An 18,309-nucleotide genomic window follows, 5' to 3' on the forward strand; every position below is an offset into this window, starting at 1 on the left:
AGCAATAAGCAAAGCCATATAAAAGCCCTAAATAATAGTCTTCAAATGTATGTGTATGTGATATAGTGTCAAGCCCTCACAAGGTGGCTTCCATCATATAAAATCACAATATGTAGGCATCAATAACAATAAAATAATTAGATGCCTAAAGGACAACAGTGTCAGCGCTAAGTAGGAGAGTTTTCCAAAGATATGGAACCACTATAGCAGAACCTCTGTCTCCAGTCACCAGTCACCTAATCCCAAAAGGGCAGGCATCTGGAGCAGGGCCTCTGATGACAATTTAAGTGTCATCAACCTAAATTCATACAGGAGAAAGTAGCCCTTCATATTGTACATAGAAACAAGAAGCACAGTTCATTCCCATACCAGAGATTAAGAAATGAGGTTTCTAGGTCAGAGAACACAGTTTCCAGGTTATCTTAAGCTATGACACTTTTTAAAACTGAGCACTAGGCCTATGAGGCTTCCTCCCCGCATAGAAACAGTGGGTGCCAGCCATTTTCAGTAGTTAGGGATGCCAACTAGGCTGTGTCCTGCTTGCCAGCTACATGGATGTGCTTCAACCCTAGTGGAACTTAGTCCTGGTATTTGCTTCTTAGCTTAACAACTTACGTCCTGTCTTCTGACTGAATGACCCTCAGGGTGGTTTGAATCTTAAGCTATGGATGAGATCGGGATGTTAGATCCTCACAGTTTGCAGTCACCTCACATGTAAATCCTAGTCTAGTTAATGGCTAATGCATGATGTGATCATCAGCAAGTTTACATTGGTTAAGGCTGCAATCCAACACACACTTACCTGGAAGTAAGTCCTATTAAACCTAATAGAGCTTCCTTCTGAGTAGACATGTATTGATTGCAGGTTAAGTCTCAGAAAAAAACTTGTGTTAGATCCCCTCACCCTCCAGCCATTCTTTGATATAGGGACTTTTTAAAATTGAGATATGCTAATAAAACATAGCTCCATATTTAACGTAGGGAATATCCACACTACAAAGTTTTTTAACCAGTTTAACTAGCATGGTTTTGCCTAAAGTACCCTGGGTGATGCTTGTTTGATGAAGGTGCTGAGTATTCTCTGTTACAAATGCCTGCTTCCATCTTGTTATGGAACTACAGTGCCCAGGGTTCTCTGGGGAGAAAGTATGGCTATTATCCCAGTTTAAAACAGTGGTGTCCATGTCCTTTCAGTCACAATGAACTATACAAACTAGCGTTAGACTAAGTTAGCAACATGACGACTCACTTCCAGTAACGGAACTAGAAACTCTTTGGAGGTGATGTCCAGTTCTCTCTACTACTGTGCTTTGTGACTTTGATTCCATCCTAACTGGAGAAACTGGGGAGCTGTCCAGCAAGGCAAGAAACAGGTCAGTGGCAAGGTTGCCAAAGTAACAGGGGAGCTGTCCAGTCAAGAAGTTACATTGAACTAGAAGCTGAGCAGGATGAGGTGTTGCCCCAGCAACAGCTAGGAAGCAACAGACAGCTTTATAGCTTGTTGTGCTGTTCCATCTCTCCTCGAAAGCCTGTGTTGATTCATGATGCCTCACTGCAAGTAGGTCTTAGTGACTGAAGGTCTCTGCTGCCAGATGGGCAATGAACTATCTAGCCTGGGGTTCACTTTGAATAAGTGCTTATGGGATTTCAGAGGTTGTTTGGGAAACTAATGGGATAGTTGACCAGTCCAAAGGCATCAGCCCCTCTCCCTAATTCTGCAGACTCTCCAAGTGGTGCATCTTTGAAAGTGGTAGGGGATTGTCAATATTTGCTGAACACCCTGAACTCTCATATATGTGCTGGTACCTGTAATAAGCTTCTCTTCCTCCTCTCAGGAGGTTTCATCTTGTTCTGTTTCTGAGCTGGTTCTGACAGGAAGGTTGTTGGGGCATGGCAGGTGGGTTTTGGGGGACATAAAGTTTCAATATTAAAAAAAGACAAGTCATTGGGCAACATTGCTTTTAGTGTTACAAAGAAGTAAAAGGTGAAGTGTGAGTACCTCATGCTTCCTTTTTTTGAGGACTTACCTCTCAGCTTTTTTGAGCCAAGGGCTGCATTGACCCATAGTCAACCAAGTGGCCATGGCCAAAGTGTAAACATGGGTGTGGTTTTGGGGGTTGTGGGGTAAGAAAAAATATTCTATAACAGAATTACAGCAGGGGACTTACAGGAACATATCTATATCTATGTTTATGTCAATATCTATATGTCAAAATATGGGTGATTTGGGGGGCTTAGGGGGGCACAATAAACCTTTTGGCATCACAATATCACAGCAGGGGACCTCTGGGAGCAGTCAGTAATAATAATATTTTTTAAATTAAGGGTTGTATCCAATGCTGTGCAAGCAGCATTCCAGTTGCATGATGGGCCTTCCCCTTCCCCCATGTGTCCAAATTATGCTCCAAAGGGTCCCTCAACTCTCTGGAGTAGATTTTAAGGGTGCACAGGTGACTCCAGGGAAGATCCCTATAGGGGAGAAATTGGGGAAATTATGTTGTGCAAGTGGAAGTCTGTTGCACAAGAGGAATAGCAGCGTTGGGTACAAACCTAAATTTTAAAATACTAATAATTTTATTTTTAAAAAATTGGGGGCATGGGGGAGACAGAAACCTTTTGACATCATAGCATTGTAGTGGGGGATGAAGAGGAGAAGTGAAAAAAACCTTTCTCAACACTCTTTCTAAGAATTCTACTCAATCTATGCATTAGCAGGGTTATCTGCCAACCTGCTACCCATACACAGAATGGGCTAGATGGTACAACAAAGAATAAAGTGGACCAAAGTTGCCAGGTTTCTCTTTCCTTTCCCTTCCAGCAGTTGCAATTGAGAAGGCCAGAGTGGGAAGGGAAGCAGCAGCTCTGTCAAACAAGGCTGATTGCAGAGAGACAAAAATAATCATCGTATTGCATTACAATGTTTATGCCATGATGCTGCATCAGGATATGATGCTAGTGTTGAGTGGCTCCATTTTCTAGTGATACAGTGTTATATCAACATAGTACTGGGTCTGGAATCTGCAGTACCCATGCAAGGTCATGTTCTATCAGCAAAGAAGTGGTACAACAGTTCTTCTAAACGGCCATAAGAAAGTGATTAGAAAGTAAACAGCCATTAGACTAGAAAGTGACCTCTGCAGAATGCATATATCGCACTACTCACAGCCCTTACAAGCTTGAATAACATGATATATAAGCACCTACCACAGTGAAGTTGTGTTTTGGCACTTACACTGGCAGACATCATATATGCCTAGTTTTGCTGCCTAAGCAATCTGATTGATAGATCACTTTACATGGACAAAATGTCCAGTTAGTACAGATCCTTAAAAGAAACAGGACAGATTGTATTCCTGAAAATAAATACAAATTCCAGGACAAAAATCTGGACCAGAAGGCATCGTGCCAAGAAGAAAGACTCTTTAAACAGACATTAAACTGGGCAGAGATGACTTACAAAAAGACGCAGTGCCCTACCAAAAGCAATTCCTGGCAGCTCACTGAGCAAATATGGAATTGTTGCAGAACTATACAATGAGTACAACCCTTCTTCACATGGTCATAGTGCCCAAGAAACCGGCTGCCTTCTTTTTTTAAGGGGTAAAAAAAATTACACACCCTTACCCATCAACTTGTGTAACTTTATAGAGTCAACTTAGGAATCATATAAAGAATCTATATAATTATATACTTCACTAGTGAGTGAGGCATTATTGCCAGAAGTAGATTAATTGAGAATGTAGTAAGTTTTGAGTTGGCTACAGAACTCACAGTACCTCTTCTGGGCTATGTGAAAGATTTTGTAATCAACAATGATGTAAAATTGGTTAGTACTGAGATAGCAGCAAAGTGAAAAACTATTTAGATTCCAAAAGAATGCGATCCTATTCATACTTATTCAGAAGTAAGCCTCGCTAGCAGTAGAGCTTTCTACCAGATAAGTGTCCATAGAATTGAAACCTAATAGTGCAATCATACATATGTGTACTCTGAAGTAAGCCCTGCTGAGTTCAGTGGAACTTACTCCCAGCTATGTGTGCAAAATTGTGGATTGTTGTATAGACAAAATAATTTTACACTGAGATGGGACTTATTTCCAAATTACTGGAGTAGACTGATTAGTCTCCCAACAGATTTTTGTTAATCACTTTATGATTCCTTACCACTACTTTCACTTACTTAAAGGACAATGATGTAGAATAGTTTGTATTCAGGAAAACAACCAACACCATCCTACCTTTCTCATTAAATGGTGTGTGCCAAGCTAGGAGATAGTTGTCTGGCTTCAGCTGTGAGCAACCTTCAATAGTAGCAGGGTCTGACCATCTCCCAGGAGGTTTGTCAGTAGCATCAACATAACGTTTTACAAGTTCCCGATATAGGTCTTCTAAACACCAGTAATCTGTTCAAGGGAAGAAAAGTGTCATACAGTCACATGAAACAGCAGGGAATGTTCAAACAAATGTAATTACATTTGTTTTAAACCATTTTTAATATTGTATTTCATATTGTTGTGACCCTCCCTGGGACCTTCTAGTAAAGGGTGAGTAATAAATTATTGTTGTTGTTGCTATTGTTATTGTTATTATTATTAATAATAATAATAATAAAAATCACCCATGGAGCTGCTTTTTCATTTGTCAAGGCAAAACATGAAAATTAGTTACCCCTTAACATTCTTGAACTACTCTGTCATAAACACTATTGGGGGGCCTAAATAATTTGCAGTATAATTCTATGCATTTTTATTTAGAACAGCTATGGGGAACCTTTGGCCCTCCAGATACTGCTGAACTACAACTCCCATCATCTATGGCTACTGGCTATGCTTGCTGGGGCTGATGAGAACTGTTATTCAACAACATCTGGAGAACCAAAGGTTTCCCACGCCTGACTTAGAAGTAAGTCTCAATGTGTTCAGCTTTAGCAGGGCTTAGACCCTTGCAAGTTTGTTTAGGATTTGTAGCCAGTGTGGTATAGTGGTTAGAGTGTTGGACTATGACCTGGAAGACCAGGGTTCGAATTCCCACACAGTCATGAAGCTCACTGGGTGACTTTGGGCCAGTCACTGCCTCCCAGAGGAAGGCAATGGTAAACTACCTCTGAATACTGCTTACCATGAAAACCCTATTCATAGGGTCGCCATAAGTCAGAATCAACTTGAAGGCAGTCCATTTCCATTTTTCATTTTCCATGCTCTTTGGTTAGTTTCAATTTTAATTTTTTTGAAGTACAGTTTCTAATCCACCTATTGCTATTATAAAGACAGAAGTGTGGGGTGGAACGTATTCTAGGTGAATTAACATGGAATGCAAGAGAATCAGATAAATATCTGAGGTGCAAGGTGAAGTAAATGCTGGAGCTGGGGCATATTCATTTACATCCCAACTTTCTAGGCAAAATGCCCATTCAAGGTGGCTCACCCAACAATATAAAGCAGTGGTAGCCAACGTGGTGCCCTCCAGATGTTGAGGACTCCAACTCCCACCATCCTTGATTATTTGTCATCCTGGGCTGATGGGACTTAAAGTCCAACAAAATATGGAGGGCGCCATGTTGGCCTGACATAAAATATAATTTAAAAAAACCCAAACTGTAGTCATAGGAAAATTAACTGAACAAATACCTGCTGAAATAATATAGCTTTTAATGCCAGGCAATGAGAGGGCCAACTGACATTCTCTGAAGATAGTATTCCATACTCTGGATGCCATGATGGGAAAAGCTCTGTGTATAAGTAGGGACTCTTTTCATATCTCTGCTTTACTTCAATATAAGTGACCATATGACAGGATTTAAGAGCATCAGTAGCTTGCCTTGCCTCTGTCCCTGCCCTTTATCTACAATACCTTTCTTGTCTTAGAGGAGAGCATTGATATAGTGAGCATAACGGAGACCTGGTGGAATGGAGAAAACCAGTGGGATACGGTTATCCCTGGATATAAACTATATCGGAAGGACAGGGAAGGACGTATTGGTGGCGGAGTCGCTCTATACGTGAAAGAAGGCATTGAATCCAGCAAGCTCGAAACCCCAAAAGAGGCAGACTCCTCCACAGAATCGTTGTGGGTGGTGATACCATGCCCCAGGAGGGACTTAATACTGGGAACGATCTATCGTCCCCCTGATCAAAATGCTCAGGGAGACCTTGAGATGAGATATGGAATTGAGGAAGCATCCAAACTAGGAAATGTGGTAGTAATGGGTGACTTCAACTACCCGGACATAGACTGGCCACATATGTGTTCCAGTCATGACAAAGAAGCAAAGTTTCTAGATATTCTAAATGACTATTCCCTAGACCAGTTGGTCATGGAACCGACCAGAGGGACGGTAACCCTGGACTTAATCCTCAGTGGGGACCGGGACCTGGTGCGAGATGTAAGTGTTGTTGAACCGATTGGGAGCAGTGACCACAGTGCTATTAAATTAAACATACATGTAAATGGCCAATTGCCAAGAAAATCCAACACGGTCACATTTGACTTCAAAAGAGCAAACTTCACAAAAATGAGGGGATTGGTAAAAAGAAAGCTGAAAAACAAAGTCCAGAGGGTCACATCACTCGAAAATGCTTGGAAGTTGTTTAAAAACACTATATTAGAAGCTCAACTGGAGTGCATACCGCAGATCAGAAAAGGTACCGCCAGGGCCAAGAAGATGCCAGCATGGTTAACGAGCAAAGTCAAGGAAGCTCTTAGAGGCAAAAAGTCTTCCTTCAGAAAATGGAAGTCTTGTCCGAATGAAGAAAATAAAAAAGAACACAAACTCTGGCAAAAGAAATGCAAGAAGACAATAAGGGATGCTAAAAAAGAATTTGAGGAGCACATTGCTAAGAACATAAAAACCAACAACAAAAAATTCTATAAATACATTCAAAGCAGGAGACCATCTAGGGAGGCGATTGGACCCTTGGATGATAAGGGAGTCAAAGGTGTACTAAAAAATGATAAGGAGATTGCAGAGAAGCTAAATGAATTCTTTGCATCTGTCTTCACAGTGGAAGATATAGGGCAGATCCCTGAACCTGAACTAACATTTGCAGGAAGGGATTCTGAGGAACTGAGACAAATAGTGGTAACGAGAGAGGAAGTTCTAGGCTTAATGGACAATATAAAAACTGACAAATCACCGGGCCCGGATGGCATCCACCCGAGAATTCTCAAAGAACTCAAAGGTGAAATTGCTGATCTGCTAACTAAAATATGTAACTTGTCCCTCGGGTCCTCCTCCGTGCCTGAGGACTGGAAAGTGGCAAATGTAACGCCAATATTCAAAAAGGGATCCAGAGGGGATCCCGGAAATTACAGGCCAGTTAGCTTAACTTCTGTCCCTGGAAAACTGGTAGAAAGTATTATTAAAGCTAGATTAACTAAGCACATAGAAGAACAAGCCTTGCTGAAGCAGAGCCAGCATGGCTTCTGCAAGGGAAAGTCCTGTCTCAGTAACCTATTAGAATTCTTTGAGAGTGTCAACAAACATATAGATAGAGGTGATCCAGTGGACATAGTGTACTTAGACTTTCAAAAAGCGTTTGACAAGGTACCTCACCAAAGACTTCTGAGGAAGCTTAGCAGTCATGGAATAAGAGGAGAGGTCCTCTTGTGGATAAGGAATTGGTTAAGAAGCAGAAAGCAGAGAGTAGGAATAAACGGACAGTTCTCCCAATGGAGGGCTGTAGAAAGTGGAGTCCCTCAAGGATCGGTATTGGGACCTGTACTTTTCAACTTGTTCATTAATGACCTAGAATTAGGAGTGAGCAGTGAAGTGGCCAAGTTTGCTGACGACACTAAATTGTTCAGGGTTGTTAAAACAAAAAGGGATTGTGAAGAGCTCCAAAAAGATCTCTCCAAACTGAGTGAATGGGCGGAAAAATGGCAAATGCAATTCAATATAAACAAGTGTAAAATTATGCATATTGGAGCAAAAAATCTGAATTTCACATATACGCTTATGGGGTCTGAACTGGCGGTGACCGACCAGGAGAGAGACCTCGGGGTTGTAGTGGACAGCACGATGAAAATGTCGACCCAGTGTGCGGCAGCTGTGAAAAAGGCAAATTCCATGCTAGCGATAATTAGGAAAGGTATTGAAAATAAAACAGCCGATATCATAATGCCGTTGTATAAATCTATGGTGTGGCCGCATTTGGAATACTGTGTACAGTTCTGGTCGCCTCATCTCAAAAAGGATATTCTAGAGTTGGAAAAGGTTCAGAAGAGGGCAACCAGAATGATCAAGGGGATGGAGCGACTCCCTTACGAGGAAAGGTTGCAGCATTTGGGGCTTTTTAGTTTAGAGAAAAGGCGGGTCAGAGGAGACATGATAGAAGTGTATAAAATTATGCATGGCATTGAGAAAGTGGATAGAGAAAAGTTCTTCTCCCTCTCTCATAATACTAGAACTCGTGGACATTCAAAGAAGCTGAATGTTGGAAGATTCAGGACAGACAAAAGGAAGTACTTCTTTACTCAGCGCATAGTTAAACTATGGAATTTGCTCCCAGAAGATGCAGTAATGGCCACCAGCTTGGACGGCTTTAAAAGAAGATTAGACAAATTCATGGAGGACAGGGCTATCAATGGCTACTAGCCGTGATGGCTGTGCTGTGCCACCCTAGTCAGAGGCAGCATGCTTCTGAAAACCAGTTGCCGGAAGCCTCAGGAGGGGAGAGTGTTCTTGCACTCAGGTCCTGCTTGCGGGCTTCCCCCAGGCACCTGGTTGGCCACTGTGAGAACAGGATGCTGGACTAGATGGGCCACTGGCCTGATCCAGCAGGCTCTTCTTATGTTCTTATGTTCTTATGTTTCCTTAATAAGCCAAACTCTATTTATTTTATTTATATCCCGCCCTTCCACCCAGAAGGAGCCCAGGGCAGTAAACAAAAACGCTAAAAGCACTTTAAAACATCTTAAAAAGAAAAGACTTCAAAACATCTTAAAACAAGACATCTTTTAAAAACATCTTAAAACAAAACATCTTAAAACATATTTTTAATTTTTTAAAAACAATTTAAAAAGCAATTCCAACACAGACGCAGACTGGATACTTAAAACGCTTGTTGAAAGAGGAAGGTCTTCCGTAGGTGCCAAAAAGACAATAGAGATGGCATCTGTCTAATATTTAAGGCGTAAAATTTAAGGGGTATTTACCAAAGAGTAAGTGCCAGAACACTAAAGGTCAATTTCCTATGTTGTGTGGACTTCCTGATAAGATGGTATCTGTAAGAGGCCCTCGCCTGCAGAGTGCAATGATCAACTAGTATGTAAGGGGTAAGAATATCTTTCAGGTATCCTGGTCCCAAGCTGCGTAGGGCTTTGGGCACCAAAACCAGCACCTTGAACTTGGCCCGGCAGCTAATGGGTAGTCAGTACAATTCTTTCAGTAGTGGGGTAACATGTTGGTGACACCCTGCCCCAATGAGCAGTCACACTGCAGCATTTTGCACCAGCTGCAGCCCCCTCCAATTTGCTGCATCCCTAAGTTTAATTAAATGAAATGCACTTCTCACATACAAATTATAATGGAATCATGAACTAGAAATTAAAATAACCCTGCAATCCTAAGAATGCATACTTGAATGTTAACTCCATCAAAAAGAAAATGGGACTTACCTCAGAGAAAATATGCTTCGGATGGAAGTGTTGAAAGGACATACTAATATTGATTTGAGTCTTCCTGTACTTGTGCTTTTATAGCCAAAAGTGCATCCCCCACAATACCCTTAGGTATGCACTAGTACAAAAAATCTGCAGGAAAAAAATGGGCTAAGAAGGGGGAGAAACTTCCTGCTCCCATAACAACGTAGGGTATTGAATCCTGGGAACTGTAGTTTATTAAAGGTGCTGAGAATTGTAGCTCTGTGAGTTGTAAACTGCAGTTCTCAGAATTCTTAGGGGAGGGGAATGGGGTTTGAACGCCTTTTAAAGGTATGGTGTGTTTGCAACCTAACTATGGATTGGAAGGGGAATAGAATGGAGTGGCTGGAACAGGAATGTAGATTTATATGTTCATCCTGATGTGTTTGCAGGGTGTATTACTCTAATGTTTGAGATATTACTTTCTATACACTTGTGTATTTTAATGTTTTTGTCATGGCCTTTGGCTAGTACAATAAATTTATTATTGATTAGACAACATTGGCTTTTTAACGTGCATTAATTCCAATTTATTTCTGGGCAGATTAGATGATATTGCATCAAAGCAGGTGTTATCCCACACTTTCCAGTGCGTTTCCCCATCACTTTCCTTACTGCAAAAAAATCTTGATCTTTTGGGAAAGCGGCTTTGTTTGCACAAGACCATTTCATCAGTTATAACTGTGGAATCTAAATTTGCTGGTATGTGATTGAATCACACTTGAAAATCGTGACAGTTTTGGAAGTGTCCTGAGAAGCTATTTTTAAATGTTCACAGGAATGGAACTGACAGTTGCATATAGAAAACAAACCAAGATTTTAATGCAGTTGGGATTGGGCATCAGTGTGTCCGCCCCCTTCCCAATCCCAAGCAAAGGTATTCCCCACATAGAGAAAGAGTTCCAGGTCTCTGTCTAACTCAATACTGAAAATTCAGTAGCATATGCAGTTTATTGTCCCTATATTGCAGGCTGAAAAGAGCTTTGCCTGGGAGAGACTGACTTAGGACTGCACTGCACACTGAATATGGCAGGTCAGGCTCTGAGGGGTTTATAATTAACTTGCAATGTTGCCCAGACTTACTGGATCACAGCCATACATTGTTTTCCATTGCTTTTGTTCCCATATTGAAAGTTGGGCTGAGAGAAAGGCAGTGTAGTTTTCTGTTATAATAACCGTATTGTAGGTTGGAGAGCTGCGCTGAGAGACAGTACCTTTCAGCAGCCCTGCAGTGTAACCTTATATTTCAAGCCAGATGTGGGGCTGCTTAAATTGTCCCCCCAGACTTCCACCCTGGCCAAACCAACCACTCAATAGGAGGCAGAAGCATCATGGTACATTGACTTGTGTACAGGCTGTTTGCCCTTTTTAAATGTTCAAAAAGTAAACGCTAAAAAATGCATATAAAGACAGATCCAACTTAGGGCAGAAACTCTAGTCTTTGATGCTAACTTTTTTTAGCTCCCTCAGCCACAGCTTCAGATAACAGACAGGTAGACAGGCATGCACACAGAATCAGGAATACACTGCAATATTTGGTGCAGGACCCCACTTTCATGCTATTGTTATAGGACTGGGGTTGTGCTGGATGGCCTCTCTATGACTTGGACGTTCTGGATTCCTTCCCAGCCCTGTGATTTTTTAGCTGTAAGATGGGTTCTGCAGAAAAAGGGAACTGGGAAGAAAAAGTCAAACAAGTTTCTTTTGTAAAGTAGATAGCCTGATACATTCCCTTTTGTTGGGAGAATTTACCTTCTTATAACTAAAAAGTTGTCAGAGTACAGATGATTCGTTATTATAGGAGCTGCAGAGCCTCCTGGAAAGTCTTCTCTCTCCCACCCCACCTTGTCATCAAGGTGAAAGAGAAAGAGAACAGATGACAGTCTTAGAACTGGAAATCTGATGAGGAGCAGGATCTATTGGACTATTAATGCAGTGAGACCTTCCATCTTGTGCTCAATTTTTGTGTGTGTGTGTATACATATATATACACAAACACAGACATATATATTTTTAAAAAATGTCAGAGAAAAGCACCACTAGACTCCAGTGACTTTAATTCCACGGAAACCCAAATCTGCTGGAACCCCTGAAGTCTCTCACCGCTTAGAGATTAGGGTGCACCACGGACCACTGTTATTTCTCTTTTAGAGATCTCATGTCGCAGAGTGGTGAAATTGGGAATGGAGAGACTGAGTGAGCCTTTATGTGTTTGAATCTTTGCTAAAGATTACACCTTCCCTGCAAATTAGTCAGACAGAGACTTTAACCTTTAAAATAAGAAATAACTTCTTTATTCTGGAAGTACATACTTGATAGGAAAGATTTCTACATCTAGCTAACTAGCTAAGTTGGAGATGCAAACACTAAGCCTAGCGTTTGCCCTCATGCTTGGAGGAGAGGGAGAGACAAAGAGAATATGTCTGCTCTCCCTCTCAAGAGAAAGAAGAAGAAAGAAGGAGGAAGGAGATGTGGTCAACATCCTGTGCATATCAGTCTAGCAGGAAGGGAGAGTCAGCAGGAGATCAAAGGATAGGTATTAGCCTAGCAATCAGGAGGTCTCCTCTCTAGCTACCCTTTTTACCCCATGCAGCCTCAACCCACAAGTTGGAGTGGAACCACATATTCCAACATCTCACACTTTGAGATTGAAATGAAATCAATACTTCATAACAACAAAGTCTAATAAAATTAATGTGAGGGGGGAAATATCATGGTGTTGACTGAAGGACCACAAAATTGCAGACTAGGAATTTGTGCAGGTGAAGAGCTGAGTGGCAGCACCAGAAAAATAACATAATTGGACTGCAGGGGTTGGTGGGGAGCTAGGAGGTAAAGTGAATTTCGGGTGGAGCAAATATTGTTCCACACATTAGATTCATTTCAAAATGAATTCCTTTCAAAACATAGCATGACAATCTAAACAAGCAGTTCAGTGGTGATAACACTAACATAACTCTTTATAAGAGAGACAATAATAATTAACACAAACATCAGTTTACATTATTTACATGAACCAGAGTCAGATTTGATAAAACTTTCCAGGGCAGCCCATTCCTCAACAAATAATAAAAGCAGCAGCCAGTTCCTCAAAACTGTCACATGCAGGAATCCTGCTCCACACTTGGGACTTACCGGGTTGCGGGGTGTGCTTTGCAGCCCAGGGTGAATCCCGAGCCGCCATTCTGGAAGAGGGCAAGCGTGCCAGGGCTGGCGTGGCGCCATCATGGCACGCTGCAGGGGTGGGGCAGCCGAGCCTATATAAGCCCGCGCCGCCTACCCCTCACTCTCGGAGAAGAGCCTGCGCTTTGGCGTGTTTCCGTGGACTAGCGGGACGCCATTTTGGAGAGTGAGAGACTGCGGCATGGCGGGCACCATTTTGTGGACCACATTCAGACTGGGTTACTGGGTCTTCAGCTTGGGGCAGCTTACAGCACCTTTGGGGGTGATAGGCGGTTCTGGAGGCCTGCAGTTCAGGGCTATACAGCTTGGGGGCAGGATATGGGTCGCCTTTGGGACCAACATGACTCATCCACTCGGAGTTTCAGGGCACCGGGGGGCAGTGATGCAGGTTGGCCTCCCTACACACCATCTGGGTGTGGTCAGGGCAAGTGGTTGGCAGATTGGCAGTCTCTTGCCCTGGCAGGGGTTGGGTCGCCCAAATAGCTGCAAGCAGGCTTTGCCTGACTCATCAGGAGGATCCCGCACTTAAGTCCCCTCTGCAGGCTCATTATTCTAATGTGAATTTGATTAATAAAGTGGCCTGTTATTTAATACAACATATATGTCTGTGTCTTATTTTGCCCCTAGGTCACAAATGGCATTACAGATTTCTTACAACCTGCAGCAGCAGATGGATCTCTCACATGCCTCATTCTAACTCTCATATCCTGGTGCAGTTCATAAAGGCTCCAACAGCAACAGAGACAGGGGTTGTTTCCAGGTGACCTGTTTATTGAGAATTCATTCTGATTTGTTTCTGGGGAGCAGTTTGTTATCTCACACTTCCTAGTGCATTTCCCTGTCACTTTCCTTATCACAAAAAATCAGGGCTTTTTGGGGAGGCGGGAGGGGAAGCAGAATGCCAATCAACTTTAATTGTGCAACTTGAATTTGCTGGTTTATGATTGAATCTCACCTGCAAAATAGCAACAGTCTGTAAACATCCAAGGAGACGGGCACTGATATGAATCCTCTGCCCTGTGTTCTGGACGTTCCTGCTGCTCAAAGTTACCCAAATGCTTTAGCCATAGAGCCATTAGCTATATTAGAAACTTGATTGATTTTTTCGTTTTAGAAAGAAGGATGTTTTACCTTTTATTGTGCAGAAACACAGTAGATTATCTATAGGGATTGCAATTTGCCAGATGTTGTGAAAGAAAATGTCTTGCTTTGCTCTGGGAAGGATACTTCATACAATAGAATCTCTAGCCAAAGGCTGCTAAGCACCATTTCCACATGATGGCACTTTCTGCAAAGAGCATAATGAATATAAGCATCTTACCACATGCACTGACCAATCATGAGAAATGTGGTGAGGGCAAAAGGACTCATGATGACTTGATCAGACCAACACACACAGCAGGGCTAGCAGACATTAGAGGCTTTGCATAACAGGCTGTTTTCAGAAGCTTCCAATGGGGAATTTTATGGATCATGTCCCTGTATTGCTGTGCACTGCTGTTTGGTTGCTTTGCCATTGGTTGTTTTGTGCATTTTATTTTATGACAATATTAAATTTATATTAGATTTTACTTGTTTTAGGTGTAACAGTTTTGTAACCCACCCAGGGACCATTTGGTGAAGTATAAATTAATAAGTGGTCTGAGAGTTTTAGCCTGCTAATGGGTTAACAACTGCTCTGGGACACCATTAACTACGTATTTTGGCCTGGCATTAGCATTTTCCCTCTTTTGGCTGAGTTTTAGCTATACCATGCTATTCTACATATATTCCTGATGTTATCTTCTGCTGTGTCTTCCCTAACTAAAACTTTCCATTGTTTCCTTGTTTCACCCTGCCTTTTTCAAGTGAGCTATTTGCTACTATCCTACCTGAATGTAAGAGACCGTGAAGAATGATGAGGATGGAAAAGCCAGCCTTTCCAGGTTTTTGTGTTAAGCAGACATAAGCACCTGAATATAGAAATGCTGGAGAAAGGTAGGAGCTGCCAAGGGGTGCCCAGAGCACAGCTATAATCGACCTCAGCCGTGTGTGTGTGCACCTCTTCCCAACAGAAAGAGGCACCTACAGATTTGTGGGGTTGTAGGAGCAGCTGCTCTCATAATGTGTAAATTGTAGCTAAATACTCACAAGAAGATGGTATCCTCCAAAAGTATTCCTGAGTTTATAAGAAAGGCATGCAGAAATAAGTTGGCCCGTGTATAATGAGTTTTTAAAATGCAATATATTCCACGGGTGGCATCTGACTAAGTCATACTTAGAGTAGACCCACTGATATCCATGGCCTTAAGTTAGCTATGGCTTAAGTCCATGGATTTCAGTAGGTCAGTTCTGAGTATGATTTAGGAGGATATCGCCCCAAGTGCTTTAGGGTTGGCAACTAGTTAAAAAAAACCCTTCCAATGTTACGTCAGATTATGTTATGTCAGATTTGGTTATCATATAGCGCAGCCACTGTGGTATTTTTAAAAACTGCATTGCCTGTAATCAATATATTTAACAACTCTTTTACCGTTCTTTTGCCCACTGCAGCTGTTGATTTAGGCCACAATACACAAACCCTGCAGTATGAACACAGATACACAGATAATTGCTGTAAATCGCCCAGGGAGCTTCGGCTATGGGGCGGTATATAAATGTAATAAATAAATAAATACACACACACCACACACCAACTGGTCAATGGCTCTGCTGGTATCCTAGGGCCTGAGCCACTATGCCATGAATGCCAGTGGTCCATGGCTGGTTGTAGGAGAAACAGATAATCACATCTACAGATCTTGACCAAGAGATAATACAAATATTTTAATAAATGGCAGCTACAGCCAAAAAAAGTCTTACACAGCTGTTCTCAGGACAGAGGCAGCTACAAAATGCTATTTTTTCTATACAATGTTTAGACTGGAAAACTCAGAAATAGCCACTCCAAAGTATTTTAAGTCCAGCCTAGATGTTCAGGTTGCAACATCCCTAATGACTGATTAAGTATGGTATAGCACTTCAAATATCACCAAAGTACAAAGGAAGAAAACGTTTAGATAGATTCTTTTCACCTGTCTAGAAAGGACCAGATGCCATGATTAATTTCAAATCAGTGCTCAGTCCAGTCATAGCTACAAATGGTGATAACTATCTCAACACAGAATGAGAGAGAAGGTAAAGGTGCATTTTCCTCTACATTCTATTTTTTAAAATGGGAAATCATGTATGGTCTTAAAAGAATTAAAAATAGGTTTTCTCATGTTTGTCTATCTAAAACAGAAAGATCATATACCAGCACACATAATTAATTAAACAGCTGATGCCTGCAAATGCAATGGATGGAGTGCTGACAGAGTTCAAGAACAAGATGTATTTTGAAACAACAGCTGCCCTCCTGTACACACTGAAGACAGAGGAATATATAGCTTGCTCTTCTACAGCTAGTGTAACTAAAAATGGTTGCAAAGCACCTAGATAACCCTTACAGATAACATTTATGCTCATAGTGAGGTCAAGAAGCAGGACACATGTGACATTCATTTAATCACTGACTATATTCAGAAGTATGTTAGTCATCCTTTCCCTTGATAGGTTGACATCTTGCCATTATCTTTAGGGTATTAGCTCCTGCTCACATCATTGGCTAACCAGTAGCTAGACATGAAATATCCAACATTCTCTTCAACAGACCTCTGGTGGCTAAATTTAGAGCATCTCAACAGCAGTCAGATAAGAGTGGAATGTAAGTGAAATTTCATTGACTTTGACATTTCTGATTCTAGAAAACAAATTGAGAAGAAAGAAGTGCAACACATTTGACAGAGTGCATTTGTCTTTAGCAAAAATACAGCTGTTTTGTTCAACAGTCATCTTGTATGCCTCATAAACATAACACATAAATTGGATTATAAAATACATTTACATTAAAAGTAAAATAATTTGACAATTTCAGATGCTTTTTATACAAAGAAAGTTGGTATTTACTATGATGGGCAGCTGCTTGTATATCATTCAAGAACAGGCAATTCTGATAAAGGTAAACGGTTTAGGATTTTCCTTTCCCCATCCATATTTCATTCAAGGCAAGTTCATGTCAATGGGTTTTTCAACTAAATCCTGAAGAGTAGATCCATTAAAAACAATGAAGCTAAGTTAGTCATGTCTATTTATTTAAATGGGTCTACTCTGAGTAGAACTATCATTGAATACCACTCAATGCATCCAGTGTAAGAAAATATGTATTATCTTAGTTTATACCATTAATAATAAGCTTTATGCAACGAAGGAAGAAAATACACAACCTTACTTGCTGCAAATGGAAATTATATATAACAAAATGAGAGCACATGGAGGTTCAAAGTGCTTCATATTTTTTTAAGCAATAAGGCAAACCAGTATTAACTTCTCCATATTGAAGCTAGATAGATGAGAAATAGTAGAGCACCTAGCAAATTCATGGATGAGCTAGTATTTGAAGAGAGGACTTCTTGTATCAGTTTGCATTCTCAGCAACCACACTAATTACAGGGCAAATACAAGACATACTATACATTGATCACTGGAGGTAGCACAAATCTCTGCACAAACACTGCTCAGCAAGCAGAAAATTACAATTACAGCTGTTCTCCAGTTTTATTTCTCCCCTCCCAGCTTGTGCACAGCCTATTGAGTTTTTCCTACCTGTGATGAGAGCTTCAGCTGTAGCCATGTGCATAAGAGTATTATCACTGATTGGCCATTTGTCAGACGACAGAACCAGGTTCTCGAGTCCTCCAATTTGTTTCAGTTCCTCTTTGATCTTTGCACCCAATGCATTATTTTCCCGTGTGAAATTTCGATAGCCCAGAGCATCCCCTACCCCTGCCAGCAACAAAGCAGCCTTAAATTTCTCCATCATGAGATGATTTTGATGCTTTTTCAATTTTCCTTGGTCTCAAAAATAGTCACTTGTTTCTTTGTTCCTTTGCCTTCAAAGCTCAGGTCAAGCAACACTTTATATTGGAGCCATTGTGTCACTACACTGAGCTGTTTGTATAAGGCAAGCCTTTCCTTTTCTGGCTTTGCAGATGCCACCACTTGTCTGACATCCAATGAAAGGATAGAAATTGCTAGTCCAAGAATTTTCTAACTTATTTTTAAGTTGCAAGCTCCCAAACTGTGCAATGTACTAGTCCAAGCAAGTAGCAAAAATCAAAAGCCCTCCTACAATCCTGGACAAAGCAAGCCAAGAAATATTTTGGCTATCCAGTTCAAGTAACTCTATACCTAGAAAAACACATGCTGTAATCAGGTGGTTTATTTTTATAGCTGTGCAAATGAACATATTTTTCTTTGATTTTTGTACTACTTCTTCAGTTACTTTTGGGGGGAAACAGGAGAAAACACAAAATAAGACAAGCACTGACTTACTTTAGAGATGCTGATGGCAGAAACACATAGAGAGGAAGCCAGCAATTAGAAGAACAAAACGGAAAGCCTCTGCTTCTCCAATTCATAAATGAATTGT

General features: G+C 41.2%; 1 protein-coding gene across 1 annotated transcript in view; it reads right to left on the bottom strand.

Moving 5' to 3' along the window:
* The window catches only part of ADPRHL1 (ADP-ribosylhydrolase like 1), a 37,751-nt gene extending 19,766 nt beyond the window's left edge, over positions 1–17,985 (bottom strand). The window contains exons 1-2 of the mRNA XM_061626696.1: positions 17,484–17,985; positions 4,238–4,402 (exon numbers count right to left, since the gene is read on the bottom strand). Coding sequence (XP_061482680.1) covers positions 4,238–4,402; positions 17,484–17,700 — 382 coding nt within the window. The 5' untranslated portion in view covers positions 17,701–17,985. The remainder of the gene's footprint in view (positions 1–4,237; positions 4,403–17,483) is intronic.
* Positions 17,986–18,309: the final 324 nt, after the last annotated feature.

This window comes from Rhineura floridana, chromosome 5, assembly GCF_030035675.1.
Source record: "Rhineura floridana isolate rRhiFlo1 chromosome 5, rRhiFlo1.hap2, whole genome shotgun sequence".
NCBI lineage: Eukaryota > Metazoa > Chordata > Lepidosauria > Squamata > Rhineuridae > Rhineura > Rhineura floridana.